The following is a 27,571-nucleotide window of genomic DNA, read 5'->3' as shown; positions in this document are numbered from 1 at the left end:
CTTGCCCACCCCTCCCCCAAAATGGGGAGAAAATTCTCCCCTATGTGTTTCCTTACTTCAAAAAGTTATCACATTTCGTAACTTCTTAATGGCTTGCTGTATCTGCATGCTAACTTTTTGTGATTCATGTACGAGGATACCCAGGTCCTTCTGTACTGCAGCATTCTGCAATCTCTCTTTATTTAAATAATATTCTATTTTCCTATTCTTCCCACTAACGTTAACAACCTTAGATTTTCCCACATTATATTCCATCTGCCAAATTTTTGCCTACTCACTCATCCTATCTATATCCTTGAGTATTGCTGAAAAAGAGACATGTTGGCTCAGCTTTTCATCTTGCATTCATCAGGACAGATCACAAGATTATCAACAATTTATACTGCATGAGAAGAGTGCTAATTGATTGGTAAATGGACTCTGATTGGTAGGTCTCTCAGGGAATTAAGGGATATGGGGAGCAGGCAGGAAAATGGACTTGAAGCCCAAGATCAGCCATGATCAGATTGAATGGCGGATCAGGCTCGACTGGCCATATGGTCGCCTGCTCTTATTTCTTCTGGTAGAGGCATTGCCATGGAGAATGCAGCAGAGAACAGTTAACTGCCAAACTTTTGTTCAAATTTAAATCAAGCAGGTCGACTCTAATTGCTCAAGGCATTGCCATGGGGACTGAACCAATAGTTTTGTTTAGTTGATAAAGGTAAAATGCATGGACATGTTCCATCCGTCTATCGATAGATTACTATCTATATTCCTTTGCAAGACTCTTCCTGTCCTCCCCACAATTTCCTACTTATCTTTGTATCATCAGCAAATTTAGCTATAATACACTTGGGCCAGGATTTTCCGGCCCCGTCACAAGGCGGTGCCCTAGCCAGAAGTTCATTGACTTGCAGCAGGAGCACAAGATTCCGGCAGCGGGCACGTGCGGAAAATTCCGCCCTAGTCCCTTCATCCAATTCATTAATAAAGATTGTAAAAGATGAAGGCCCAAGCCGTGATCCCTGTGGCACCCTAGTAGTTATAGTTTACCAACCTGAAAATGACTCATTTATCCCATCTCTGTTTCCTGTTAGTTAACCAGTCCTCTTTCCATGCTAGTATATAATCCCCAACATCTTGTATAGTAACTTTTTATGTGGCACTTTATTGAATGCTTACATCTACTAGTTCCCTTTTATTCAACCCACATGTTACTTCCTCAAAGAACTCTACTAAATTTGTCAAACACTATTTCCCTTTCATAATACAATTAAGAGCCAATATGGTTTTATGATTTTCTAAGTGTCCTGCTACTACTTTCTGGAAGTCTGATTTCGCTGTGACCAATTCTGTGTCTTATTTTGGAAGTGTCTGGACCATGAAACTGGCCTGAAAAATGCTTCATGGGCCCCATTTACACCAATAGTATATCTGGCTCTTGATGAATTGCAGTACACTGAAGACATTGAAACTTGACCTAGGAAAGAAAGAACTTCTATTTATCCATTCACACCCTCGAGATTTCTTAAATGACTTAACAACCAATGAATTATTTTGTGTAGTATAGTCATTTATTCTGTAGACAAATGCAGCAACTAATTTGAACAAAGTCCTACAAATAGCAATGAAATAAATGAATAGTTAAAGCAGGAATTCTATTAGGTGCCACCATTCCACCAGTCCTACCTTCATTATTGTTAAGCTCCAGATGTAAAACCAGCTACCCCACAGGAAACCTCAGCATAATTTCTAATAGGTGGAGACTCAGCCTAATCAGGTTCCAATTCCCATTCTTCCACTTCAAGTCTTCACCTTGTCAGATGTTCCCCGAATCCAACAGTTTGTGGATCTTAGGAGCAAGAATGTAGAAACAATTGCATGCTGCTTTGTTGATTCAGAATACTTACTTATGTTGAAGGCAGAAGAAAGGTGATCAATACGCATCAAACCTAAAAGGTAAATTGTCTCTTGTGCTCACCCCACAATTCAATGAAAGTATGTGGAGATTGCTACTAATTTGAGGAATGAAGAATTGTCACAATTCACAAATCTAAATTACAATCATGTAGCTCAAACTGTGTCGATATTAACTTTTATTTTGACTGGCATGGGGAAATAACAGGCTCTGTTGGTGTTAAACTTACGCACATGAAAAATGTCTACATTTTTAAATACATTACAATTAAATGCTTGGTAAACACTGTAATATCAGTTTAAGAAATTAAAGTGAACTGCACATGGCTTTTCCAAATAGAGTTAATATGGAGTGTCACCATGAGGGCCTCTCTTTAAAAAAATTAGAAATAATTATGATTAATTTGAACAGTGTTGACTTTTGCTTTTATTGTCCAGTGAATTCTCAGGATATTGAGTTACTGGCTTGGAAGTCAGTTATTCTGACAGTATAAAGAAATTAAATTACTAATTGATACCATTATTAATCTAGGTCGCTCCAGTTTTAACTTTGTAATATCAATTCAGATCTCTTGCACTGCTAGGCTCAGTGACTCATCCAAGTCATTCTTTGACGTCAATATTCAATATTTAAAGAAAAAAATAAAATTTGCTTGAAAAAATGAAAAAGATGTTGAAGTAGGCCTCAATTTTAAAAAATTACTGACTTTTAAAACAGGCCCTGATGATGAAGTTCCTGACATACAGTGTACAAGTGCATGCATGTTGCTATAAACAATACAAAATTAACTATGTAATTTTGAATCAATTGCTGTTTAGTAACAAGACTGTAGATTTAGGTCTATGAAATCAGTAGAGTGTCTTTAATCAGAATTTTTGCTATATATTTACTGGGGGTCTTCGTCTATCCCAATTATACCCCAAGCTACACCTGCTCCATGGTTTCCTGATTCAAGACTCTCCTTATTACCACCTTTGCCCAGGTCATCTTCCTTTTCATTAACCTTTATTAAGGGAAAGACAAATCATTATCAGTTCGTTACATTAGTAAATGCAGAAGACTTAAATTCAAGTAGGTTAGTATTGTAAGATTTTAATTGATCTCCTGGTCCCACCCCACAGGAAAAAACAGTTCGGACCACTACTCTTATTTCCCAGTTTTTACTGGTGTTCCATTTTAAGGTGTACAAGATCAGTTCGGACCAGTATTCTTATTTCCCAGTTTTTACTGTTTTTTCGTATCTGACGAGTTTTATGATATTCTAGTTCTCAGTTAAAACATATTCACATGCAAAAGTGCAATTTTGATTACAACATAAATTAATTTGAAGTAATGTTTATGAATGTGAGTGCCTGATATGCGGGTACACTTCTCAATATTCAGAATTATGAATGGACGTTCAGGAGAAATTAATAGCTTAAATATATTAAGTTACAACTTTTAAATGCAGATTACATTTCATGTAAATATTAAGGATACTTTTTTTTTAGGTATCTTCAAAAGAAATCTAATTTCATGTCAAAAAACAAAATGATTTCTGCCCATTGTATTGAAAAATAAATCATAAAAATAAATCATAAAGGGCACCATTTAGTCAAACTTTGAAAGTTAGATCTTTTCTTAGCTTTGCTGGCTACATCTTATTTTATTCTTTTATCTATAAATCAACAGGTAGGGCCGCTTAACTCTAGTAGCAGCACCAAAAAATATTCCAGTCAAATCTCAATGCGCACAAGATTAACTCACCAGTAGCAATTCAAAAATCAATAATTATGCATGGAGTAAACTGAGGGACATAAAATGCAAGATGTTCAACATTAAAGGTTTTTTTTACAAAAAGTATTAAACTTCGCATTTCAAAAATCCCAGTAAGGACAAAGATTGTGTGGAAATTTAGCTGTGTTGAATGACATGAAGGAGTTTACCGAATGGAACAAACCTACCGTTAACTAAACTTGAACATGCAATGAGAATGTATGCTAGCTATATAAAACACTGGAGGTGGCTCTCTAAGCATCTACACCTTCAGACTAATTATTCCAGGCCAGAAAAAATAATGGCACTAAAAGCTAACAAATCCCTAGGACATGATGACTTTTGCCTCAAGAGTTTAAAGGTGAGGAAATTGCAGATGGTTTAGTCATTATCTTCCAAAGTGCTCTCAATTCAGGAACTATCCCTTTGAATTTTTTTAAATTCGTTCATGGGATGTGGGTGTCGCTGGCTAGGGCAGCATTTATTGCCCATCCCTAATTGTCCTGGATAAGGTGATGGTGTGCTGCCCTCTAGAACTGCAGCCGTTCATGTGCTATATCTAGATGGTGGACAGGCTTTGGGGAGTCAGGAGGTGAGTTAACCTCCGCAAAATTCCCAGCCTCTGACCTGTTCCTGTGGCATGGCTGATCTGGTTCAGTTTCTGGTCAATGGTAACTCCCAGGATGTTGATAGTGGGGTATTCAGCAATGGTAATGCCATTGAATATTGAGGGGAGATGGTTAGATTCTCCCTTGCTGGAGATGGTCATTGCCTGGCATTTGTGTGGCACAAATATTATTTACCACTTATCAGCCCATACCTGAATATTGTCCAGGTCTTGCTGCATATGGACACAGACTGCTTCAGTATCTGAGGAGTCGCGAATGGTGCTGAGTATTGTGTAATCATCTGCAAATATCCCCACTTCTGACCTTATTATGGAGGAAGGTCATTGATGAAACAGCTGAAGATGGTTGGGCCTAGGACACTATCCTGAGGAACTCCTGCAACGATGTCACGGGGCTGAGATGACTGACCTCCAACAAACACAACCATCTTCCTTTGTGCCAAGTGTGACTCCAACCAGTGGATTGGAAAATTACAATGTCACGCCGTCAACAAAGCTGACAGAGAGAAACCAAGAAAGAAGAGTCTGTTGGTCTAATATTTTTCGTGGGGAAATTATTCGAATCTATAATTAAGAATAGAGTGAGCACTTAAATTTGAACTGATTGGAGAGCCAACATGGATTTGCAATGTCTGATGAGTCTAATTATTTTTTTCTGAGGAAGTAACTAAAATAGTAGACATGGTAATATCTATGGATATAGTTACATGGAATTCCAGAAGGCAATTAGAACTGTATAATCATATCATAGAATGATATTTGGCCGACTACATTTGTGCTGGCTTTCTGAAGAAGCAATTCACCTTGTGCCATTCTGCTATCTTCTCCCTGTAACCCTGCACATTCTTCCTTCTGAGATAATAAACCAACTCCCTCTTGAATGCCTTGATCAAACTTGCCTCCACCACACACTCTGGCAGTGCATCCCAGATCCTAACCACTCGCTAAGTGAAAAAGCTTTTCCTCGTGTTGCTGTTGCTTCTTTTACCAATTACCTTAAATCTGTGCCCTCTGGTTCTTGATCCTATCACTAATGGGAACAGTTTTTCTACTCCATCCAGCCCTCTCATGATTTTGAATGATGCTCTCAAATCGCCTCTCAACCTTCTCTTCTCCAAGGAAGAATAACAACTTTTCCAAACCATCCATTTAACTGAAGTTCCTGGAACCATTGTTGTGAATCTTTTCTGCACCCTGTCTAATGTCTTCACATTGTTACTAAAGTGCGATGCCCAGTACTAGACACAATACTCAATTTGAGGCCAAACTCGCGTTTCACACAGGTTTAACATAACCACCTTGCTTTTGTACTCTACGCCCCTATTGATAAAGCTAGGATGCTGTAAGCTTCATCAATTAATAAGATTCCACATAAGAGACTGTTAGCTCATGTAATTGCTACAGACAGCAGGGAGGCAGTTCAAACAGCACTAGTTTCCTCCTACCACCTGTCCGTAAACAGGTGTTTTGAATTAGTTTTTTTTAAAAGAATAAGCGATGGCACATTTTCCCAAACCCTTAGTTTTTATGTAATCCAATTTTACTAATAATCCACAGCAAACTCGAGATGGCCTAACTCAAAAAGTTAGTTTATTTTACATGTTCAAAATCCGCGAAAGGAGTGTCCGTAACTTCCCATTCCACATTCACATTGTAAAGTGAGGGATAGAGAAAAGGCGTTTTAAAGTACAAGCACCAGAGAAAAAAATGAATATAGGTTCACGTGAGTTCCAGGATCCAGAATCAGAGTTCAATGAGAAAGTCTTTTCCATTGGCATTCAAGGTCAGCTGGCTGGAGACCAGTGTTTAAGATTTACTTTTGAGGTGGTGTTGATGTTGCAAGATGAAGTAGGCATGTAGAGATTGAGTCAATTCTATAGGCAGGCAATGGTACGAAATCTTCCAGCAGAGTCAGGCGAGTTGGGCTGGTTGTCCTGCCTAGACAGAGCCTGCTTCTTTGTGGTTTGCCAGTTGGATCTTAAAACAGCAGACTGGGTGCACAGCCCAGAAATGTAATATTAAATTGTTCAAAAGGCCAGAGTCTTGGGTCATTTGACCTTGCTCCTCCACAATGACTTCAAAAGGCATGTTTATCCAGCATCTGGAATTGGTGTCATTTTCAAGGCTGATAATGTCTCAGCCATTACAGGCCATGAGGGTCTGGCATTTGGGAAGCCACTGTCTCAGTAGACCCACTGACTTTGCTAGCAAGGTTGGTTATCAAATGCAAATGGCATTCCTGATTCCTATAGTTCCCTTTGAAATTGGTTTGAATAGTCCCAGGTTGTCTGTTAGTAGTTCCCTAGGCAGAATGAAATGTGCTGTTCCAGAAACTGAGAAGACAATTCTTTTGTTCTGGAGAAGTCCAGTTTAAAAATTTTAGAAAAGCAGTAAATATGTACTTGATTTCTTTTACATGTCGGAGGAATCCAACAGAATTGAAGGAAAATTATTGACCCAGTTAGGAAATTGGTTAGGCACTAGAACTCAGAGAGTTGGGATAATGGGTGAACACTCAAATTGGAAGGAAGTGACTAGTGGTGTCCCACAAGAATCTGTGCCGTGACCTCAAAAATTCACTGTATTTAGTAATGACCTGGATGACACAATAGAGAACTAAATATGCAAGCTTGCTGTTGACACAAAGATTGGTGGCATAGTAAGGAATGTAAGTGGGAGCATAAAATTTAAATGACATTGACAGATGAAGTGACTAGGTAAAACTGGCAGATGGATTTCAAAGTAGGCAAGTGTGAGGACATCAATTAAGAACAAAAGAAATAGGAGCAGGAGTATGCCATTTGGCCCCTCAAACCTACTCTGCCATTCACTAAGATCATGGTTGATCTATCTCAGTTACACCTTCCCATACTATACCCATATTCCTTGATTCCCTTTGTATCCAAAAATCTATTGATCTTTAACTTAAATATATTCAACAACTGAGCATCCATGACTCTCAGAGGTAGATAATTCCAAAGGTTGGCAACACTTTGAATTAAGGATATTTGCCCTCAACTCTGTTCTAAATGGCTGATCCATTTTTTCAAGGCTATAACCTTTAGTTCTAGATTTCTCAGCCAGGGAAACATCCTCCCAGCATCTACCCTGTGAAGCTCCTTAAGAATTTTATGACTGCAAAAGTTGGTTCCATAGTACAGCTGATGCCAACACTATGGAAGCCCAGAACTCTGAAAATATCAGTCGAAATGCTTCTAACCACTTCTGGTAAGATCGCCCTAATTGTAAGGGCACTAGATCCAGAGTGCCATGCGTGCACTGGAAGCATGCAATGTGGGCAGAACATGGTGTCAAACAGTGTTGCTTATGGCGTTGGCCCTGCCATTTTAGACCTCACAGGTCCTGGAACAGTCTCGCTTGATCATTCCCAGCTGAATGTGTGTTCTGTTACATGAGGAACATCCCACTGATACTATTTAAAGGGATCACCATCCAACTTTAAGGTGAGGTGGCTTTTGACTTTCTTTTGCTGCTGCAGAGTTAGTAAAAATACTGTGCTAAGTGTTATTAGATGAGTTGACAGGAATCTAGATTCACAAGGGACTAGCGCTGGACACTGAGAATTAAGTCAGAAGAGTTGGAAGGCTTGTCAGGAGAAAACTTGCATTCAGTGATGGGGGCTATAGCTGCAGATCCTCTTGGGCTGAAGCATGACTTGGAGATAGAGCACAGGTAAGAGAGGAAAACTTGTGTGCAGAGTTAGGAGGAGGCTGTATGCACCAAGGATCTTCAGAAAGCATTTCTCCTACCTCCACCTCAGCCAAGAGTAATGTCTGAGACAGCTACATTTCACCAAGGTGGTGGTGACTCAACTGTGGCACCTCCTGTAATCGGGCCTGAAGCTTCACAGCAGGGCGAGGATGGCATGGCCAGTGGCCACTGAGATCACCAAGTCCCTCAATTTCTATGAAAGCTGATCCTTCCAGGCAGGTGCAGGTGATATTTCAAACATTTAAGAGTTCACCATATACGCTAAATCAGGGAGGTAACAAAAGCTCTGATCAGGAGAGGGGACTTCATCGTCTTCTCTCTAACCAGAGAGAAACAGTAGGAAATAGCACGTGGCCTTGCCAGGCGAGCGGGATTCCCAGTTATGCAGGGTGCCATTGACTGTTCACACGTGGCTCAGCAGGCCCCAAATATCAACAGGAAGGTGTACTGCAACTGCAAGGTTCACTTCATGAATGTGTAATTGGTATGCAATCATGCCCACAAGATCATGCTGTGACCAGGAACCTGATGCAGCAAACCAATAGCATCTTGAAACAATGGTTCTCATGCCTGAGTCACTAGAGGGGAGCTCGCCAGTACTTGCCATAGTGTGTCTTTAATTTCATAGTGGTCTGCTGTTTCATCCATAGATTAGCCATCACCATTAGGGTACAGCCTCTGTTACCAGGGCATCTCAGGAGAAGAAGACGAAGGAGGAGGAGGAAGAGGAGGAGGAGGATGATGATGATGATCATCATCATCCAGGACACCTTCACTCCAGTGGGCTGTCTGTGTGTGGATACTCTGCCTTCGGTTGCTAACATCTAATCCTACCAACACTGTTGTTCCAAAAATCTCTATGTTTTAATCTGCTACATACCATCACATCTTCTTGGAAAAAATCCTGAAATAAAAGCCACCACCAAAAAACATTCCATAACAACTTTATCCAATAACACTTCCAACAATCCATAAAAAACTGAACTATTCATCTTCATGTATTCCCTTTGTAGGTGTCCTGCGGGAGCCCTTGCCTGGTTTAATGCTCCTATGCAGTGTTTCCCCAGTGGCTGCAGCATAGCTGGTGGAAGGTTGCTGACTTTCAGTGGGGCAGAATGCAGATGGGCTTTCAGGATGACCTCGGGTAGCTTTGGACCTTGAGGGCACACCTTTGGACTATACCACCTTGTCATAGGCGGCAACAATCTGGGTTGGCTGGTTATGAGGCATTATTAGGAGCACTAGTGGAGTGCTTCATTCTGTGAGAGGACAAGTTCTTGCTCCGCGGAGCTACTGCCATTCCCCTGGGGTGGTGTCTCAGCAATCCTAGTAATTTGCTGGAGCTTAGAACCATTAGAATACTAGAACATCTGCTCCCCAGAGAAAACATTGTTTGACTGACAGTTCAGGCTCTCTGATCTCTGCAGTCAACTTCACAATGTTTGCTTACACAGATTAAGTAGTTTCAAGGGATTTTGTTCTTGAAACTTCAAAGGGTTGGATGATTGACACTTTTATTAGCTTGTACTTTAGACTTTATTTCAAACATTGGAAAAAGTTCTCAATGAATGACTTCTTTTCAAGGATTTCTTTTACACATTCCACTTTACACTATAGGGTTCATTGGTTCTCGAAGATGTGCAGTGGATCAATGGTCATGGAAGTGCCATAGCTTGGCATGGGAGCATGAGGGGCGATACAGGGTGGGCGGAAGGACAGAGCTTGTCACAGACGGTGCATGAAGGGACATGGAGGGGTGGATAGAGCGCATGTAACTTGGCATAAGGGGCATGAGGGGGACTTTTTGAACTTACCATTAAAAGGTCCCCTCATGCACAATAGGGTTCACAACTCCTCTAAGTGGCCGTGAACCATGACTCTTTAAAAACTTGGCCTGACTACATAAAAATTTTGGAGGAATAGGAGACGCCTATCTTTACAATGGGACAGGCCAGGCCAGGAGTGCCGGGTATGGGTTTCTAACAGGAACCAACCCGCATCCTTTAAACTTACTCCCAAAAATTGCACAGAATGGGGTCGAGACTCCCAGAATCGAGACCCGCCTGCCTTTTTTAAAGAGCTCTCAAGTCAACCCAACTTGGTAAAAATCAAGTGGCCCAGAACTCCAAGTGTGACCAAACTAAGTTTTAATGTAAATTTAACATTACCATTTTTGTATTTCATAGAAATAAAGACAGTGCCTGTTTACAATCTTTATGGTCTTATCAACTTGTGTAGCTAGTTTTACTTACTTAAGTATATATGTTCCAAGATCTCCTTGCTCTGCTATTCCTTTTAATTTCTTAATTAAGCGGTCTCCTTATTCTTCACATCAAAATAAATCACCTCAGTTTGCTATGTTGCAATCCATTTTCCTTTTGTCTGCCCACTCTGCAAGCACATTTACATCTTCCTATATTTCCATGCTGTCCCCCACATTTTTAGCTATACCCCCCAGTTTAGTATAGGGAATTCCCTAATTTAATAGGGAATTTTGACACAGCAATTATTCCAGAACAGATCCCTTCAGGATACCACTTCCCACTTTTCACAAATCAGAGAAACTTCCTTTAACTCTTACTCTGTTTTCTGTTCTATAGCCATATTTCTTACCACTCTGCTACTTGTTACATAACTCAGTATGCCCTGAGCTTTATAACGAATCTTTAATGTGACACTTTATTAAAGGTCTTCTGAAAAATTTTTATGTATATCAGATTTATTACATTGCACTAATCTACACTGTTACTTCTCAAAGAATTAAAATTAGTGGGTAGATTAACAAGAACATTTTAGAAATCCACGCTATTTCTATTACATTTGTTGTCTCCAGATATCTTGCTATCTGATCTTCCAGTAGTGTCAGTGAAGAATGGAATCTCTTAATTCCCATCTGAAATGCCTCAACCAACTTTCCTCCCCTCCTTTGCTGAGATCAGAAACTCTAGGAAGAAAAGAAGGGAATCTTTTTTCCCACCTCTCTACAGCCTGTGTATTGGCACATTGCTTGACAACAGTTTTAACACTTACCACCATAGTACGTCCAATAATAGAATACTTTCCTGCCAGGCGAAGAAGTCGGTCCACCATTTCAACACGGGCTGTACCATTTTCATCAGCTTCTATGTTGCCCAGGTCACCTACATGTCTAAATGATTTGAACCATAGAGGGTTAACCACAAAGAAATATTTTCATACACTATTTATGCATTTTTAATAAAGCCCTGTAGCTTCCATGGCTCTTACTTAAGTTAACCCAGCCACCATGACAACTATTTTCAGATGAAGAAACAAATAAACTTCAATCTAAAATGTATAAACTAGTTCAGCTTTCATATCTTCATCTTGCCATTATGGCCATAATTTATAGTCTGACACAATTTTGGCTCATTTCGAGCTGAATCTAGTTTTTCAGTGGTTATAGTACTGGTCTACAACCAGACGTTGAGTTTAAATCTCTCGTTCCAATTTTTAATGTCAGTTCCATAGTTTCACAATATGTGGTTGACTTCCAACAGTCCCCAAAGTGGCTTAACAAGTCATTCAGTAGGCCTGGTACTGAAGGAATCAACAATTCTAATGATGGAGAATTATGCTTGGGTTTAAAGATGAGGTAGTTATACTCTTCCTCTTCACGGTCAGACACAGACTTATCCTGAGTAATTAAAATGTTCTCCAAGCAAGGTAGTTTTTGCCTGCCAAACAGGGAAGGATAGAAAAGGTGGCCACTTAACTTGTCAGCCATAATCCCTCCTGATGTCCTTACATAATGTCAAGAAATAATTGTTACAATTCCCTATGTATTTGGAATTGACATGGAGAATTTAGGAAAGTATCTTGTGAAGAGGACATGAGTTTGCAGACAGATAGATAGGTTGAATGAGTGGGCAAAAATCTGGCAGATGGAGTATAATGTGGAAAAATGTGAAGTTGTTCAAGCAGGAATAATAAAAAAGCAGTGTATTACTTAAACGAAGAATGGCTGCAGAATTCCGAGGTGCAGAGGGATCTAGATGTTCTAGTGCATGAGTCACAAAAAATTAATATGCAGATACAGCAAGTAATTAAGAAGGCCAATGGAATGCTTTCCTTCACTTCAAGAGGAATTGAACATAAAAGTAAGGTTGTTATGCTTCAGTTACACAGGGCATTGGTGAGACCACGTCTCAAATACTGTGTGCAGTTTTGGTCTCCTTATTTAAAGAAGTGTATAAATACGCTGGAGGTTGTCTCATGAGCAAAGGCTGGAACAGACTGGGCTTAATTCCACCGGAGTTTAGAAGAATGAAGGGTGACTTGATTGAAGTAGAAAAGATCCTGAATGGTCTTGACAAGGTGGATGTGGAAAGGATGTTTCCTCTTGTGGGTGAGTCCAGAACTAGGGGGCACTGTTTTAAAATTATGGGTTGCCTTTTTAGGACAGAGATGAGAACTTTTTTCTCTCAGAGGGTTGTGCAAATTTGGAACTCTACCTCAGAAGGTGGAGTCATTGGATATTTTTAAGGCAGAGGTAGATTGATTCTCTTGCTTAACATGAATCTAAGGTTATTGAGGGTAGATGGGAATGTGGAATTCAAAACACAAACAAATCAGCTATGATCTTATTAAACGGCAAAGCAGGCTTGAGGGGTTAAATGGCCTACTTCCACTCTTATTTTGTTTGTTTGTATACACCATAAAGTTAATTCTGTCATTGTCCCAAGTTGCCTGTTTTTGCCTGCTGGCCACCAAATGGCCTTCTGCCTTATGAACATTGGTATGACATGAATTAAAAACAAGTAATGGGCGACTGTAAGAACGATTGTTAGGAAACCCAAAAATGCTAGCCTATATTGGGAGTTCGGGAGTTCCCAGCGGTCCTTGGGACTTCTGTGCATGCGTTGGCTGGGAAAGGGCCGTACATGTGCAGTTGGTGTCTTTCGCATCTTCAGGCTGGGAACTGGCCTTACGCACATGTGCAGAGAAAAAGAAAAGTGAAACAGCGCAAAACTGCAGGCGAGGTGACCTGAAGAGGAGTGCCATTGCAGAGAAGGTGTCCCTGGGAGTATTCAAAAGGGAGGGGTACAAGGAAAAGGTCCCAAACCAAAGAGTGGGACAGAAAGAGATCCCAGGAGAAAGTCCCAGGCAGGGTCAAAGGCAGAGATCAGAGATGGATCTCATGGAGTCAAGATAAATGACAGGAGCAGAGAAAAAAGCTCTCAGTTAAAGAGGGAGCTGCAGGGAGCAAACTTGAAGTGAAGCAGGCTTGAAAGAAAGCTTGAAGATCCGAGGAGGCAGCTGAAGGTTGATGGTGTTCTGCTTGGCATGGCCAAAGATCTGAAAATGTTTGGAAGGTAAAGCTTGAGTGTACACGTAGATCCAGGGGAGAGGAATCTCAAAGGCAAGATTGGTGGATCCTTGTTGAAACTGTACAAGTAAGCGCAACGTTTGGAGAGAATTCCAAGGGGAGATCTTCAAATGTGGAGATCGGAAACCCTCGTGAGAAAGACAGAGTTTCAGTGAGACCGTTTGGCTCACGCTGTGACAAGCATCTGAGTGGGGTACTGAGAAAGCCATAGAGCCTGCTATGGTCGCATTTGACATTTACTTTGGAATATGGTGTGTCTGGCCAGTTTGCCAGTTGGTTCACATGTACCACATACTTAATCTGAATATTAGAATATAAGATAGATATGGTAAATTGTTTTTTTCTTTCAGAATTTGTATGTGTCCGTAAAGATATAGCTGGGGTGAAGGAATAGTGAATATTTGAGTCATTTTCTTGTTTTTGTACTGAGCTCTTTCCAACCTTTTTATCTGGTGTAATATAGTTCATTTTTCTTGTCTACATAAATGTTTTATTCTTTGTGTTAAAAGTTCATCAGCAGCCTCCTGTAAATTTGTTCAGTAACTTACCTCCACAGTTTCTAAAAATAAAATGAAAGTTAGGATCTATCAAACTAGGTTTCACTCTGGGATCTGACTTGTCCAATATTAACATCAGCTGGGATTGTAACATGATAAAGTGTCAATTGTGGGGCTGCTTTGTGCTGGCAGGACAGAGTGGGTTCAGAATACTTGTGCAAGATGGCTACAGCATTCATAAAGCAGGCCATCCTGGATATCCCTGGTGCTCAGGTTTGCCTAGGTACCTGAACTGTGTCTGCAGCACCCTGACTGCTTGCTCAATTATAATGCTGGTCTGCATGGGCTTCTGTTATACCTTTTACTGAATGTCACTGATTGGACTCTTCCCAGGTTTCATCAGTCATGTTTTCAAAGAGTAGCCCCTTTCTCCAAGGAGTCATCCACTAGCTCTGCTTCAATGTGTGAATATCTCTGGCAGCCTTGACTGATGCAGGATGAATGCATCATGGCCACTCCCTGGGAATCTTGCACCAATATGCATATCAGCTGAACACTGATGGAGTGGAATCACTTTTGGTTGACGACTCCTGGACCTATGGAAAGCCAGCCAGAACAGCAAACCTGAGCACCCGTACTTCCTCACCAGCCTCATCAGTAGCGAAGTGCACGTAAGTGCCAACCCTGTCAAACATGGCATTGGTCAACAGTGTATTGTGCTTGTGAGCAGCAGATTGTGAGATTCTGCAAATACCACCAGAAGATGCCTGGAAGGAGCCAAATGCAAATTAAGGGCTGTGGTGACTTTGACAATCATCGGCAATGCACGTTCACCTGGTCCAATTGACAAGAGGTCTGCTTCAGGAAGTTGTTAATGTCAGTTATCACCTGATGGCAAATTCTGAGCCTCCTGAGGCACTGGTGCTCAGTCATGTTTAGGAAGTTTATCCTCTGCCTGTATATACTGTCCTCGAGGTATCATCTCCTACCGGCTGGAGCTCTGTGCTCATTACCTCTCTCTTGTGGTAGAAAGTAGTGAGAAGAAGGCTAAACCTGCTGCTGTTAGTACTGCTGCTATTGTTCTTCTTGTTCCTCATCTGAGGTCCAAGGTAGAGCTGTATAAGCAACTCCCATGCTGATCTGAAGATTGACATTTGCAGATCAAAGGCAAAAAACTTAAGGTATTAGAAATGACCCCCAAAGTATTGGAAATCACCTTCAAGCACTGAAAGCAGAACAAGTCCTATGAGAAAAAGCCTTTCACATAGGCAAGAAAGCAGTGCCATATTTTGATATTCAAAGTATTCCTTGTAGGTGAATTGTTCAGCCCTGTCAAGTCCCACTGCCACCTCACCTTATTTTCCCAGTAAACCTGGGAAACCAGTGCACACATAGTTAAATTCAAAATCCAGGATCAAAAGGCAGTAATGAGCGGTTTACATATTTAAAAAGCAGATCCACCTGTTTCACAGAGATTTCGGTACACTGCAGATCTCACTCAAGTTAAAGGTAGAAATTGGCGGATTCCTGCCAGATTCCCAATGTGTCAATAATTTCAGGTGTTTTAATCTGCTGCCTACTCAGAAAACCTCCACCCTTGTCAGGTTAAAATTCCAACCTCCAACCCCGCCCCCTACGATGTTCTCACTCCTGTAGATCATTTGCCCAAAACAGTGAATCGTTGTTTGGAACAAAAACAAAAATACCTGGAAAAAATCAGCAGGTCTGGCAGCATCTGTGGAGAGGAACACAGTTAATGTTTCGAGTCCGGATGACCCTTCATTCGGACTCGAAACGTTAACTGTGTTCCTCTCCGCAGATGCTGCCAGATCTGCTGAGTTTTTCCAGCTATTTTTGTTTTTGTTTGGATTTCCAGTATCTGCAGTTTTTTGCTTTTATCTTAGTGAATCATTGTTTGGGTTGTATCAATGGCTAATTCTTGGTGTGGACAAGCTTCAAAGCTAATTACATAAGTTTATAAACCTTTTATTGTCCATTATCTTCTATGGGGCAAAAGAAGGGAATATCACATAAGCAATACTAAAAGATATTACTGTAAAGGTCATTATTGTATTCTCTCAATTATTTCATAAAGTACATAATTCTCAAATAGTTTGTACTGCACAAGGATACAACCAAATGTTGGGATCTATTTTTTTTTAAAAGTAGAACATAGATGGCAAGTATTTTGTCATGCAGTAACTCTACATTAAGTTTGTTACTTAGGGAGGTCCTAAAGGTAGAATTACATATTACTAACATGAAGCTGCTTGATGTGAATCTGGATCATCGAGAAACAAAGAACACATTGCACAACAATCCACACCAGAAATAGACATCAGATGCATTTTCATGAGCATAGTACGTAAAGGCACTTAGAATCTATATATGCTACTCCACCATAGGTGGAGATCCAGGCCCAGGCCCAACCATCTTCAACTGCTTCAATGACCTTCCTTCGATCTTAAGGTCAGAATCATGCTAATGATTGCATGTTCAATTCCATTCATAATTCGTCAAATAATGAAGCAATCCATGTCCGTATGCAGAAAGACATGGCCAAGGGCAGCTAACACATGGGAACATCACCATCTGGAAGTTCCGCTCCAAGTCATTTACCATCCTGATGTGGTAATATGTCGCGGTTCCTTCACTGTCGCTGGGTCAAAATCCTGGAACTCCCTCTCTAACAGCACTGTGGATGTATCTGTACCACAAGGACCACAGCGGTTCAAGAAGGCAGCTCACCACCACCTTCTCAAAGGCAATTAGGGATGGGCAATAAATGCTGGCCTAGCCAGCGACACCCATATCCCAAATATGAATAGAAAATAATCCAGGCTTGAAAATCGACAAGTAACAGTCATGCCACACAAGTGGCAGAAAATGACCATCTTCAACAACAGAAAGTCTAATCACCTCCTTTTGACATTCAATGGTATTACTATTCTCAAATCTCCATACCATCAATATCCTGCAGGTTTACCACTTACATGAAACTTAAATGAACAAGCCACATAAATGTTGGGTATTCGGCAGCAAGTGACTCACTGCTTGACTTGCCAGAGCCTTTCCAGTGCCTACAAGACACAGTCAGGTGGGCGATGGGAAACTCTCCATTTGCTTGGTTCAGTACAAATCCAACAATACAAGAAACTCAACATTATCCAGAACAAAGCAACCCTCTTGGCTGGTGCCCCAAACACCATCTTAAACATTCACTCCCTCCAACACCCCTACACCACGGCGGAGTGTGTACAATTTACAAATGCACTGCAACAGCTTTGCAAGGCCGAACAGCACCTCCCAATTCTAGAACCCAGAACAAGGGCAGAAGACACATTGGAAGATAAAAGCAAAATACTGTGGATGCTGGAAATCTGAAATAAAAAAAAAAAATGCTGGAAAACCTCAGCAAGTCTGGCAGCATCTGTGGAGAGAGTTAATGTTTTGAGTCTGTATGAGATGGATGAACCCCACTTAAAGCCTCATGATATGTAAATATTTATTCATGAACCCGTCATCATCATACACCTCCACTAGTGTCTGCCTGCTGACATCTATCTTTGACTTCATCTCATAGCAGACAGATAACATTTGCATGTCTTGAATTCCCAAAGACCTTCCATAACATGAAAAATTAGTCACCATGTGGATTTTTCTTCTCCAACTTTTTCAGTCACTGAGCTGTTATGTATTGAGTTGGTACTGCCTGCTTTGATCACCTTCTTTCACTGGGCTTGAGTATTTCCATTGAGATATTCCAGTGCTCCATCCCAAACATGGTCTTATTTGAGCCAGCAGCCCTGTCAACATGACAGCTCTGTGCCTTGCTGCAGACCTGTATTATATTGTGTAAATAAATCTTACTCCTTTCCATTAAAGCAGTCATATACAATTCCTGACTCCTTAAGATTTAATAGAATCTTGAGGCAACATACAAAATGGCTAGCTCCCAATCAAACACAATGACACGGTTATGAGCCTGTTCAGAATATTCTATAAACTTCAGCTAGGCCAGAACAGGTGCAGTAAGCAGCAGAGATTTTGCCCTGCTACGTTTCTATTGGCAATCTTGACACAGTGAAACATCTGAGAAGAGTCATACAGACTTGAAACATTAACTCTGTTTCTCTCTCCACAGATGCTGCCAGACCTGCTGAATTTTGCCAGCATTTTCAGTTTTTATTTTACAGGCACATGGGAACACCGCCACCTCTAAACTCATATCCTCAAAGAAGAGGAATTAAGAGAAGTAGGCCCCTGGGCCCCTCGAACCTGCTGCACCCTTCAATAAGATCATGGCTTATCTGATTGTAACCTCAATTCCACATTCCTGTCTACCCCCAATAACCTTTCATCCCCTTGCTTATCAAGGATCTATCTACTCTGCGTTAAAAATATTCAAAGACTCTGCTTCCACCGCCTTTTGAGGAAAAGAGTTCCAAAGATTCACGATCCTCTGAGAAAAAAGTCTTCTCATCTCTGTCATAAATGGCCAACCCCTTATTTTTAAACAACTATCTAGATTCTCCCTCGAGAGGAAACATCCTTTCCACATCCATCTTGTCAAGACCTCTCAGGATCTTATATGTTTCAATCGAGTCGCCCCTTACACAAGTCACACATCATCCTAACTTAGAAATATATCACTGTTCTTCATATTCGTTAGGTCAAAATCCTATAATTCTCTCTTAACAGCATTATGGGAGTACCTTCACCTCCTGGACAGTTCAAGAAAGAGGCTCACCATCATCTTCTCAAGCACAATTAGGGATGGGCAATAAATGCACTACATCCTGTGAATGAATAAATTAAAAATAGAACTACCATCGCAGCGTTCAACTTGTACAAAGGACATAATATTCCAGTCCAGGAATACAAATATAGAGTAACCAGCATAACCACCATATTGTTAGAGCAGCAGGTATACTCCGTGCACATTAACACAGCAGTCATTAGCACAATAAATTAATCAAATGTGGAAGATAGGCTGTATTTTCCTCTTCATAAAGGCTGAACATGTATTAATGGCATGATGATGTTATACATCCCATCTTCTATCACTACCTCCTCATTAACGCTCAGCATACATTGTGTGTATAAAACGGGTGTCCAATGTTGGTAGGTGGCAAAGAAAAAGTGAAAGTAAATTAAACAGATTCCGTACACAAATAAGTACAGAAAAATGTTTGTGTTTTTGCCGACAACTACTTCATCATTTACCTTTGTGACTTTAGCTGTGGGCACCAATGTAAAAAGCCTTGTGTGCTAAAGCAAGACAGCTAATTCACTTTATCATGGATAACTGGTGATACAAAGTCAGAGGACAGCAATTTTAGAGAGCAGAATTCCCCAAGTACGAGAAGTCATAGTATGTGTCCACATGGGTGCAACCTAACAATGACAGACAGGAAAAGATCCACTGGTTCAACAAGCCTGTCTGATACAACTGTGATATTTAGTCCATCACAATACATACACTCCCCCATTCCACCCGAAAGCCATATGATCTGATAAGAAAGGTGACACACTGGATAAATACCAAGACCAATTAGGGGAAAAAAAATCTGAAGCACTTCTCTCTGACCCCACCCACTTAGACAATGAAAAGCTATGGTATAATTGTTATACAGCACTTTCCTTTTCCTCAGCTTCATTTATCAATTTTCTCACTCATCTCACCAGGAAAATAATTCACTCTCATATCCAGCTTGTATGCAATCAGTTGCACCAGACTATGGAAGTAAATTCTTGCTTTTCTGGTAGCTACCATGAGGCCTTCACTTTAAATCATTAATCATGCTCACACTCTGATCTAGAAAGGCATATGTCTAAGTAGATTCTAGGAGACCAAGAACACACTTTTACAGACTTAGCTGATGACACCTGTAACCTTTCCATGATATCGCTAGGCATCGCTATAGTAAAGTACATTCTTTCACCAACATTGTTATACAGTGCACAACTGATGGCATACTTCAGGGATATAGATTATTAAGGGGCGCTTTGCAATATAGTTCTGCTAGAGTCTTGAGGATTGTGGTGGTGTACTTCCTACTGACTTACTAAAAGGTCTTCTTATAAAATCCCCAGAAGATGATGGCATCTAAGGACTGCAGGGAGAACAGTTAGAGAGGCAGCAATGGTCTGAACAGAATGTCCTAGATAACTCAGTGCCAGCTGCAAGAGATATTTGCTCTAATCTGATAGAGGACCACCTCTTGACTACCACATTTATCCAGTGTATAGTTAGCCTTTTCTACAAAATCAATGTCTGCAAACACAACTTTAGTGCAACCAAATTTTTAATGAAAGCCCCTCATCATTCCAAACTTTCTTCACATGGTGCAAATGTATAATATTTAATCTCTTGAACTCCTCCCAGTTGTTACCTGAGTGATAGCAGCATATGAAGTAAATGGCTACAATGTTTTAACATAGCTGTCTTGGCTGTGTGAGGAAATTTGACTCTGCTGCCTGCCAATCTGGGTCGTGCTGCAGGAGGACAACAACTCCCGGCATGCCCCTGGTTCTGATAAAAGCGCTGAGCGCATGCTCAGTTCTGGGTTCCCTTTGATGGCTGGGAAGATGGCATGAAAACCTGGCCATGGGACCTGGGGGCAGTGCAAAAAACGAACCCACGTGATGAGTTTAGTCCAAAGCTGAAGAGGGGCAGAAGGTCGCTAGCTCTGTTCTGCTGTGGCTCAGGGTAGCCCGTGGGAATTGGGGTTCAGAGAAGCCAAGGAGCAGTTGTCAGCTCAGTGGAGCTGTCTGCTCCATGAAGCTGGCAGCTATTGGCAGCAGCAGGGCTGAGGTGCTGGGACCATGCCTGTACTTAGGCATGCTGTGACCAACATAGTGGGACAGGATTAGAATTAGGTCAGCACAGCTGGAAAAGGCGGCCAAAAAGGCTGGTTCTGGGAGTAGATCTGAGAGAGATGAGGGAGATCTGGAACAGTGTGCCTTTTGGTAATTGCACCCATGGAACTTAAATGGAGTAGAAATGCTGGCGGCTGGGGATCAGACTAGCTCTTTGAAGGAAAGGAGCCGAAATTCCTTGTAAGGAAGACAGTTTTATTGGATTTTTTTGTGACTCACAGCAATCACTGAATTCTGGGTGTGTTGCTGAGAAATTTGTGGGACCTGTCTTGGTTGTTTCTGCCATTTAGTGTGGAATTTGTGACGTGTTTGACTAGTTTGCCTGTTAATTCATGTTTAATTCATGTTAATTCTGGATGTAGACGAGCTCCTCAGAAGAGTCGTGCGAAACGTTAACTCTATCTCTCTCTCCCTCTCTGAGCTTGTCCAGCATTTTCTGTTTTTATTAAATAGTATTGACTCTTTGCTTTGTTGACTCTTGTATAGTAAAATTCCTTGTTTTGTTTGAAACCGTGGAATCTTGTGGCTTTATTCTCTTAGTAAATACCTGGGATTTCAAATTATGCCTACTTTAACAAACAAGTTACTGGTCCCTAACCAGATCATAACAGGTGTCCAAATGGCAAGCCCCATGGTACACATCTTGGGCATGGGCATCTAGACTCAAAAGCTTCTCAGGCACTCATGATTCACTCTTTGCACTACCATCTCATTCATTAATCTCCTTCAAATACATATGTCTAAACTGGAACATAGCAGGGAGCAGTCAATTAAGATAGTATGTAATGGTGTTACCAGGAGCAGAAGTAGAGACACCTGGGAGATGATCTTCCTTTTCTGCTTTTTTTTGAATGAGGAGGAAAGAAATCAGTTGCAGAGGAAGAGTTTGCACATGAATTTCATGATCTAATTCACTGACAGATAATGCAGATCATACTAGGATTAGGTAGAGAAACAGGATGTCATGGCAAGTTTACAACAGGCATCTGCTCGCCAATGTCCCCTAGTGGCTAGTGACACAGATGCTCTATAGCTTCATCCTCAAATAGGGTAAGAGGGTAGAAGTTGGAGAAGAAAAATCCACATGGTGACTAATTTTTCATGTTATGGAGGGCCTTTAGGAATTAAAGACATGCAAATATTGTCTACCTGCTATGGGATGAAGTCAAAGGCAGGTGTCAGCAGGCGGATCCTAATGAAGATGTGTGGTGATGACAGGTTCATGAACAAACATTTCCATATGAGGCTTTCAGTGGGGTTCATCCAAGTGAAAAAGTAGATGCAGGTTAAGGCTGGGTTGCATAAAGGCTAAAAGTAAGTTCAGCACAATGAGAAGGAGATGGTTGTAAATGATAGACAGGCTTAGCACAATACGCTCCTGGGAGATCTGGCTTACTTCTCTTGCTTTGCCTAACCTGATAAGATCACTAGACTTTTTCAGGCACTGAGCAGTTATGCATTGAGTTGGTATTGCCTGCTTTGATCACCTTCTTTTACCAGGCTTGAGTATTTCCACTGAGGTATTCCAATGCTCCATTCCAAACATGGTTTCATTTGAGCTCTGTCAACATGAGAGCTCTGTGTCTTGCTGCAGACCTGTGTTATTTTGTGTAAATAAATCTTACTCCTTTCCATCAAAACAGTCATATACAATTCCTGATTCTTTAAGATGCATTTGAATCTTGAAGCAACATGCCCTTTCCCATATATAAACTGGCTAGCTCCCAAACAGCCACAATGCCACAGTCTGTTCAGAATATTCTATAAGCTTTAGCAAGACCAACACTAGTGCAGGGAGCAGGCATAAGTTTTGCCCTGCCACATTTCTACAGACAATCTTACCACAATGAAACTTCTGGCCTTGTCTTTCTATAATAATTACTATACTGGCACAAAGAATGGCTACCCTCCAATTACAAGAATGATGGGACTATGAGCTTCATTACTTTGCATATCTGGTCGTATTTAGTCAGTACTAGACCAGCATTTCTGGTGGAAGGAATTGTGTTAATAGATTAAGCCTATGACCCATAGTGTAGACCAAAGGCATGATCCCACAATAACCAGTTTTCCAGTTAGTTGTCCCATTCAGCCGAAGGTATACAAGACAGATTATGAATCAAGTCATATATTTACCTGGAGATCTGGCAGTCTAGGTATATTAATCTCTGGACATTGTGGTCCATTACCACATTGAAGGGACAGAGTTCCTTACAGTTGATAGCTGCAGTGAATTGATGGAAAAGACTTGAATTCCAGACGCTGTCAAACATATCTAGCATTCTGGGATTGCCAGTAACAATAAGCGCAGGCACATGGGATAACAACTACTGCTTGCAAGGAGGATAAATCCCATCTTGGACTAGTTAGGCCAAATGGAATGTTTCCATTATGTCATTTCTATTCTTTAGTTAACAAAGTTTTCATATTTCTGAAAAGCAGAGTTTTTCCAACTTTTAAGTGCAAGAGTGTATGCAATCTTGACCACTAATCTCCTCCCGATGCCTGGAAAGGTCCTGTAACAAAAATATTGTTAGTTTAAAGCAAGGAGTTAGCACAATTGGAGTCACCGAGGAGCTCTCAAAATAAGGCACCAGTAATTACCTTCTTGTTGAGCCTAAGTAACCATAGTAATTGATTGTCACTGGGGAAATGGTTCATTTATGCCTTTCATTTGAGAACAATCTTTTTGCTGCCCTCTTTCTGTATACCCCTCCTCAGACAACACAATTAAATCTAATAATATTCTGCACCTTCTGAAATACAGCCTTTGGTTTGCTAGTATTAAAATATAGGCTAATTATGAGGTTTATTGTTGGGGTTGCAGTTTGGCTGGATACATCCCTAAGCTCCCAACAAATCACTCAACTGGCATAGTTAGTTTACTAAGTATAATCATTTGCTTTTTTTAAAACCTGTAGTAGAATGTAATATGACTTGAAGTATTCTGAACACCTGGACTGACATACTGAGCCACCGATAAATTAAGACCATAACTCATTAAATGAAACTAATCTAGATTCAACAGAAACAATCACTTGTAAGGTTGTTTATCTGAAGCCTAATAATTCTCTCTCAATTAAGTCTTACAAGTAATCAGCTTATGATTAATTCACATCTATGATCATATTGAATGACAAAAGTGGTTCAAAGGGCATATGGTCTACTCCTGCTCCTATTTCTTATGTTCTTATTTGTAGATAATTTCCTGAATTGATGACAACATTTTAAGATTAAAAGCCAACAGTACAAGGTGAACTTAGCCTAATTAATTAATTAGGGTAATATGAAGTAATTTTGTCTAATTTTTTTAAGCATTTTGGTAAAACTCACCTCTTTTTGTCTTGTGGTGCTCCATGAGTTTCATTACAAGGGTTGTAATGAGATCCAGTACTGCCACAGCCTAAAAGAAATATTTAACTGTTTTTATATCATTGAAAAATGAACTCACTTTACTTATTGGACTAGTAACATAAATATTTTCAACAAATCCAGAATTCTATTGAACACCTTTTCCTTCATTTATTTTTGTGCAGCGTGGTCTTAGAGAGGTACCGAAATTAGAGTTTCAGATACTGATGGATGCATTGAGTCTTTCATCAGGCTCTTCCTTGCCCAAAGGACACAAATTTATGCTGGATTATAGTTGCTTTTTATGCATGAACCTTGATACATGAATAGATTTTCCACTGTATTGTATTTAGTAAGTCTAATCATATGTAGTTTATAAGAATATCAATGTTATACCATGCAATGCAGAAGTCTGCTGGTAATTGAAACAGTGTCCCTTTGAGCCTATGAAGTCTAAGTGGGAAGTAAGTGAACCCTCAGGTTATTCACAGTTTAAAACTGCTGTTTTCTCAGGCAACTTTGTGAATTGGAATGCTCTTGCCAGCTTCAAGCTCCAGTTCAGAAGTACATAGGAACAGAAGGTAATCCGATTCAATGAGCCTGCTCTGTTATTTGCAGCTCTATCTTTTGAATCCTAATTTCCTGCTTTTTTTTCCATATACCTTAACGACTTTATTTCCTGTCAGTATTTATCTTCTTTTGAATATTCTATTGATTTTGCATTTATGACCTTCTGAGATGGTATATTCCACATTCTCAGAACCTAAACCTGAATTGTAAGATTATGCATTTTAAGATTGTTTTGCATATGTAACGAAAGTACTCTGTCTGCATGGAGAGAATATCACTTAATATTTGAAGCTGGATAAACACATACACACACAAGCAGGCAGATCTCCCATGGTGCTGCAATAGGTAAATAAAATGATTGTGGTTTGTTAAGCCAATAACATATAATGTACTACTATATAACAAATACTCCTATGCTCTTACTCCAAGTGAAAGGTTTTTAAAAATCCTGCAATTGTAACTTATTCTTTTGTAATGTGTAATTCCTGCCATTCTCTTATGTTATTCTTCCCATGGCATTTTTCAAAGAGCAGGGTGTTTTTTTTCTTGCAATTACAGTTAACGGTTATGATAGTGCAACGATAGTGTTAATGGCCTCATAATCCAAAGGCTTGGGCTAAAAATATGCAGATGGAATTTAAATTCCTACTGTGACAGTTTGAATTTGAATTGCATTTTTAAAAAAAATCAAATCCAGAATAAAATATTAGTATCAGTCATTACTGATCATGAAAACGCGAACTGGTTTACTAATGTCAATTGGAGAATCACAGGGTAAGGGAGCGAATGCACAAGGAAGAAAGAATCACCTAAAGTGATATCAGCAAAAGGGAAAGAGTTGATTGGTGAGTAACCAGTAAGTTTTTTTTTCCCCCAGATCAAATCAGGGACAATCTTTTATTTGTGGGCCTGAATTTTTCCCTTGTCGGGCACACTCAATCAGCGGGCCTAGGAGTGGTCGAGGAACAAGCTCCCAAACCCGATTGGCCCCCAACCACGATTTCACGCTGGCTGGCCAATTAACAGCCAGTGTGAAACGGGCGCCAAAAAGCTCAGCACTGCTGAGGTGGGGGTGGGAAGAGGGTAGGTGACGATGTCACTGCAGGTGCGGGCAAGCGCTTCTACTGAGCTCCCTGAAGGCAGACAGCTGCCTCAGAGAGCTGTAGACTTGCAAATAATAAAATAAAGCATTAAAAAAAGCTGCAAAAAATGTGCATGCAGCACAATCATGCACCTGAAAGCATGCCTCATAAAAATGCTGTCTCCAGATATTTATTTTTATTTTATTTCCTAACAGAGATCTTATCCCGCCCTTGGATGAGGTTTCATGAAAAATGTAAAGCCCACCTGACCAACTGGCCTATCCACCAACCGTAGATTGGATGGTCCATAAAAAATCGCATTCGATTGCGCCATTAATGGAGTTTATTGTCAGCGGGCGTGCTTCTGACTGCTGCGCGCACACGCCCGGCCAGCAAAATATTGTGCGAGTGCGCGATGACGCCGGGATGCTCGCCCAGCATAATCTCGTGTGATTTTACGCCCGAACAGGTCGGGCACGTGCCCGCCCATGGCATGTAAAATTCTGCCCGTGGTAAAGTTAAATAGTATTCTAAATAATTGGGGAAAATTATTGTCTTGGTTGTGAATTTGGCTGGGTGGCAGGAGACAGAGTAGGGAAAATAGGTAGGCACTCTAATTGGCAAGACATGACTAGTGGTGGCCCATAAGAATCTGCTTTTGGGGGCCTCAACTATTCACTGTTTTTATTAACAACTTAGCTGTTGGAATAGACAGCCACATATCCAAACTTGCTGATCAGACAAAGAGAGGCAGCTCTGTAATCAATATAGATGGAAGCAAAAAATTACACAAATATTGTCTGATTAAGCAAATGGGCAAAACGGTGGCAAATGGGTTTCAATACAGGCTAAAATTGGACCTAAAAAGGGTAGAACATTTTCTAAATGATGAAAAGCTAGAAACAGTGGAGATTTAAAGAGACTTGGGGACCCAGCTCCATATCATTGATAGGTAGAGAAAATAATCAAAGAGGCTAATGAAATGTTGTTTTTAAATCTAGAGGACTAGAATCAAAAGGGGCACAAGTCATGCTTCAGCTATACAAAGCCGTGATTGGACCATACCTAATACCATTTAGAAAAAACACGAGTGTAGCAATGGCACATAATGAACTCTGAATGAAGGGCTTCACTGTCCATCACCAAAGGGGCTCGGTATCACCAAACTAACTAAACTGGCTAAATTCTGAAGGAGATAGCTGCTAGACTGGGCCGGCAGCAGGTGGTGCAATACAAGGGAAAAACATGCTTGACTTCATCCTCGCCAATCTACCTGTTGCAGTTGCATCTATCCATGACAGTATTAACAGACCACCACACACCTCATGGAGATGAGGTCCTGTCTTCACATGGAGGACACCCTACATCATCTTGGATGGCACTACCACTGAGCTAAATTGAACAGGTATAAAACAGATCTAGTGGTTCAAAAATGGGCATCCATGAGCCATTGTAGGCCATCAAGAGGCAGAACTGTATTTCACCACAGTCTATAATCTCGTGGCCCAGCATATCCCTCACCCTCCATCACCATTAAACCAGGAGACTCATCCTGGTTCAATGAGTGTAGGAGAGGGTGTTAGCAGCAGAATCAGGCATACCTCGTGAAGCCACAGCACCAAATGCTAAACAGCAGAAGCACTTACAGACAGAATGAAGTATTTCCAACAGATCAGATCAAAGTTCTGCATATCCTTCACATCCAGTTGTGAATGGTGGTGGACAATTAAACAACTAACAGAAGGGGGTGGCTCCATGAACATCCCCATCCTCACACGTTGGAAGAGCCCAGCACATCAGTGCAAAAGACAAGACTGAAGCATTTGC

At 40.7% G+C, this 27,571-nt stretch overlaps 1 protein-coding gene across 1 annotated transcript in view; it reads right to left on the bottom strand.

Annotated features, from left to right (window-relative positions):
- Positions 1-2,786: 2,786 nt before the first annotated feature.
- The window catches only part of LOC121290451 (superoxide dismutase [Cu-Zn]-like), a 57,116-nt gene continuing 32,331 nt past the window's right edge, over positions 2,787-27,571 (bottom strand). The window contains exons 3-5 of the mRNA XM_041210888.1: positions 24,075-24,144; positions 11,046-11,163; positions 2,787-2,903 (exon numbers count right to left, since the gene is read on the bottom strand). Coding sequence (XP_041066822.1) covers positions 2,787-2,903; positions 11,046-11,163; positions 24,075-24,144 — 305 coding nt within the window. The remainder of the gene's footprint in view (positions 2,904-11,045; positions 11,164-24,074; positions 24,145-27,571) is intronic.

Source organism: Carcharodon carcharias, chromosome 18 (genome assembly GCF_017639515.1).
Source record: "Carcharodon carcharias isolate sCarCar2 chromosome 18, sCarCar2.pri, whole genome shotgun sequence".
Classification (NCBI taxonomy): domain Eukaryota; kingdom Metazoa; phylum Chordata; class Chondrichthyes; order Lamniformes; family Lamnidae; genus Carcharodon; species Carcharodon carcharias.
The sequence above is the reverse complement of the archived record's forward strand: the minus strand, read 5'-3'. Positions and strand labels throughout refer to the sequence as shown.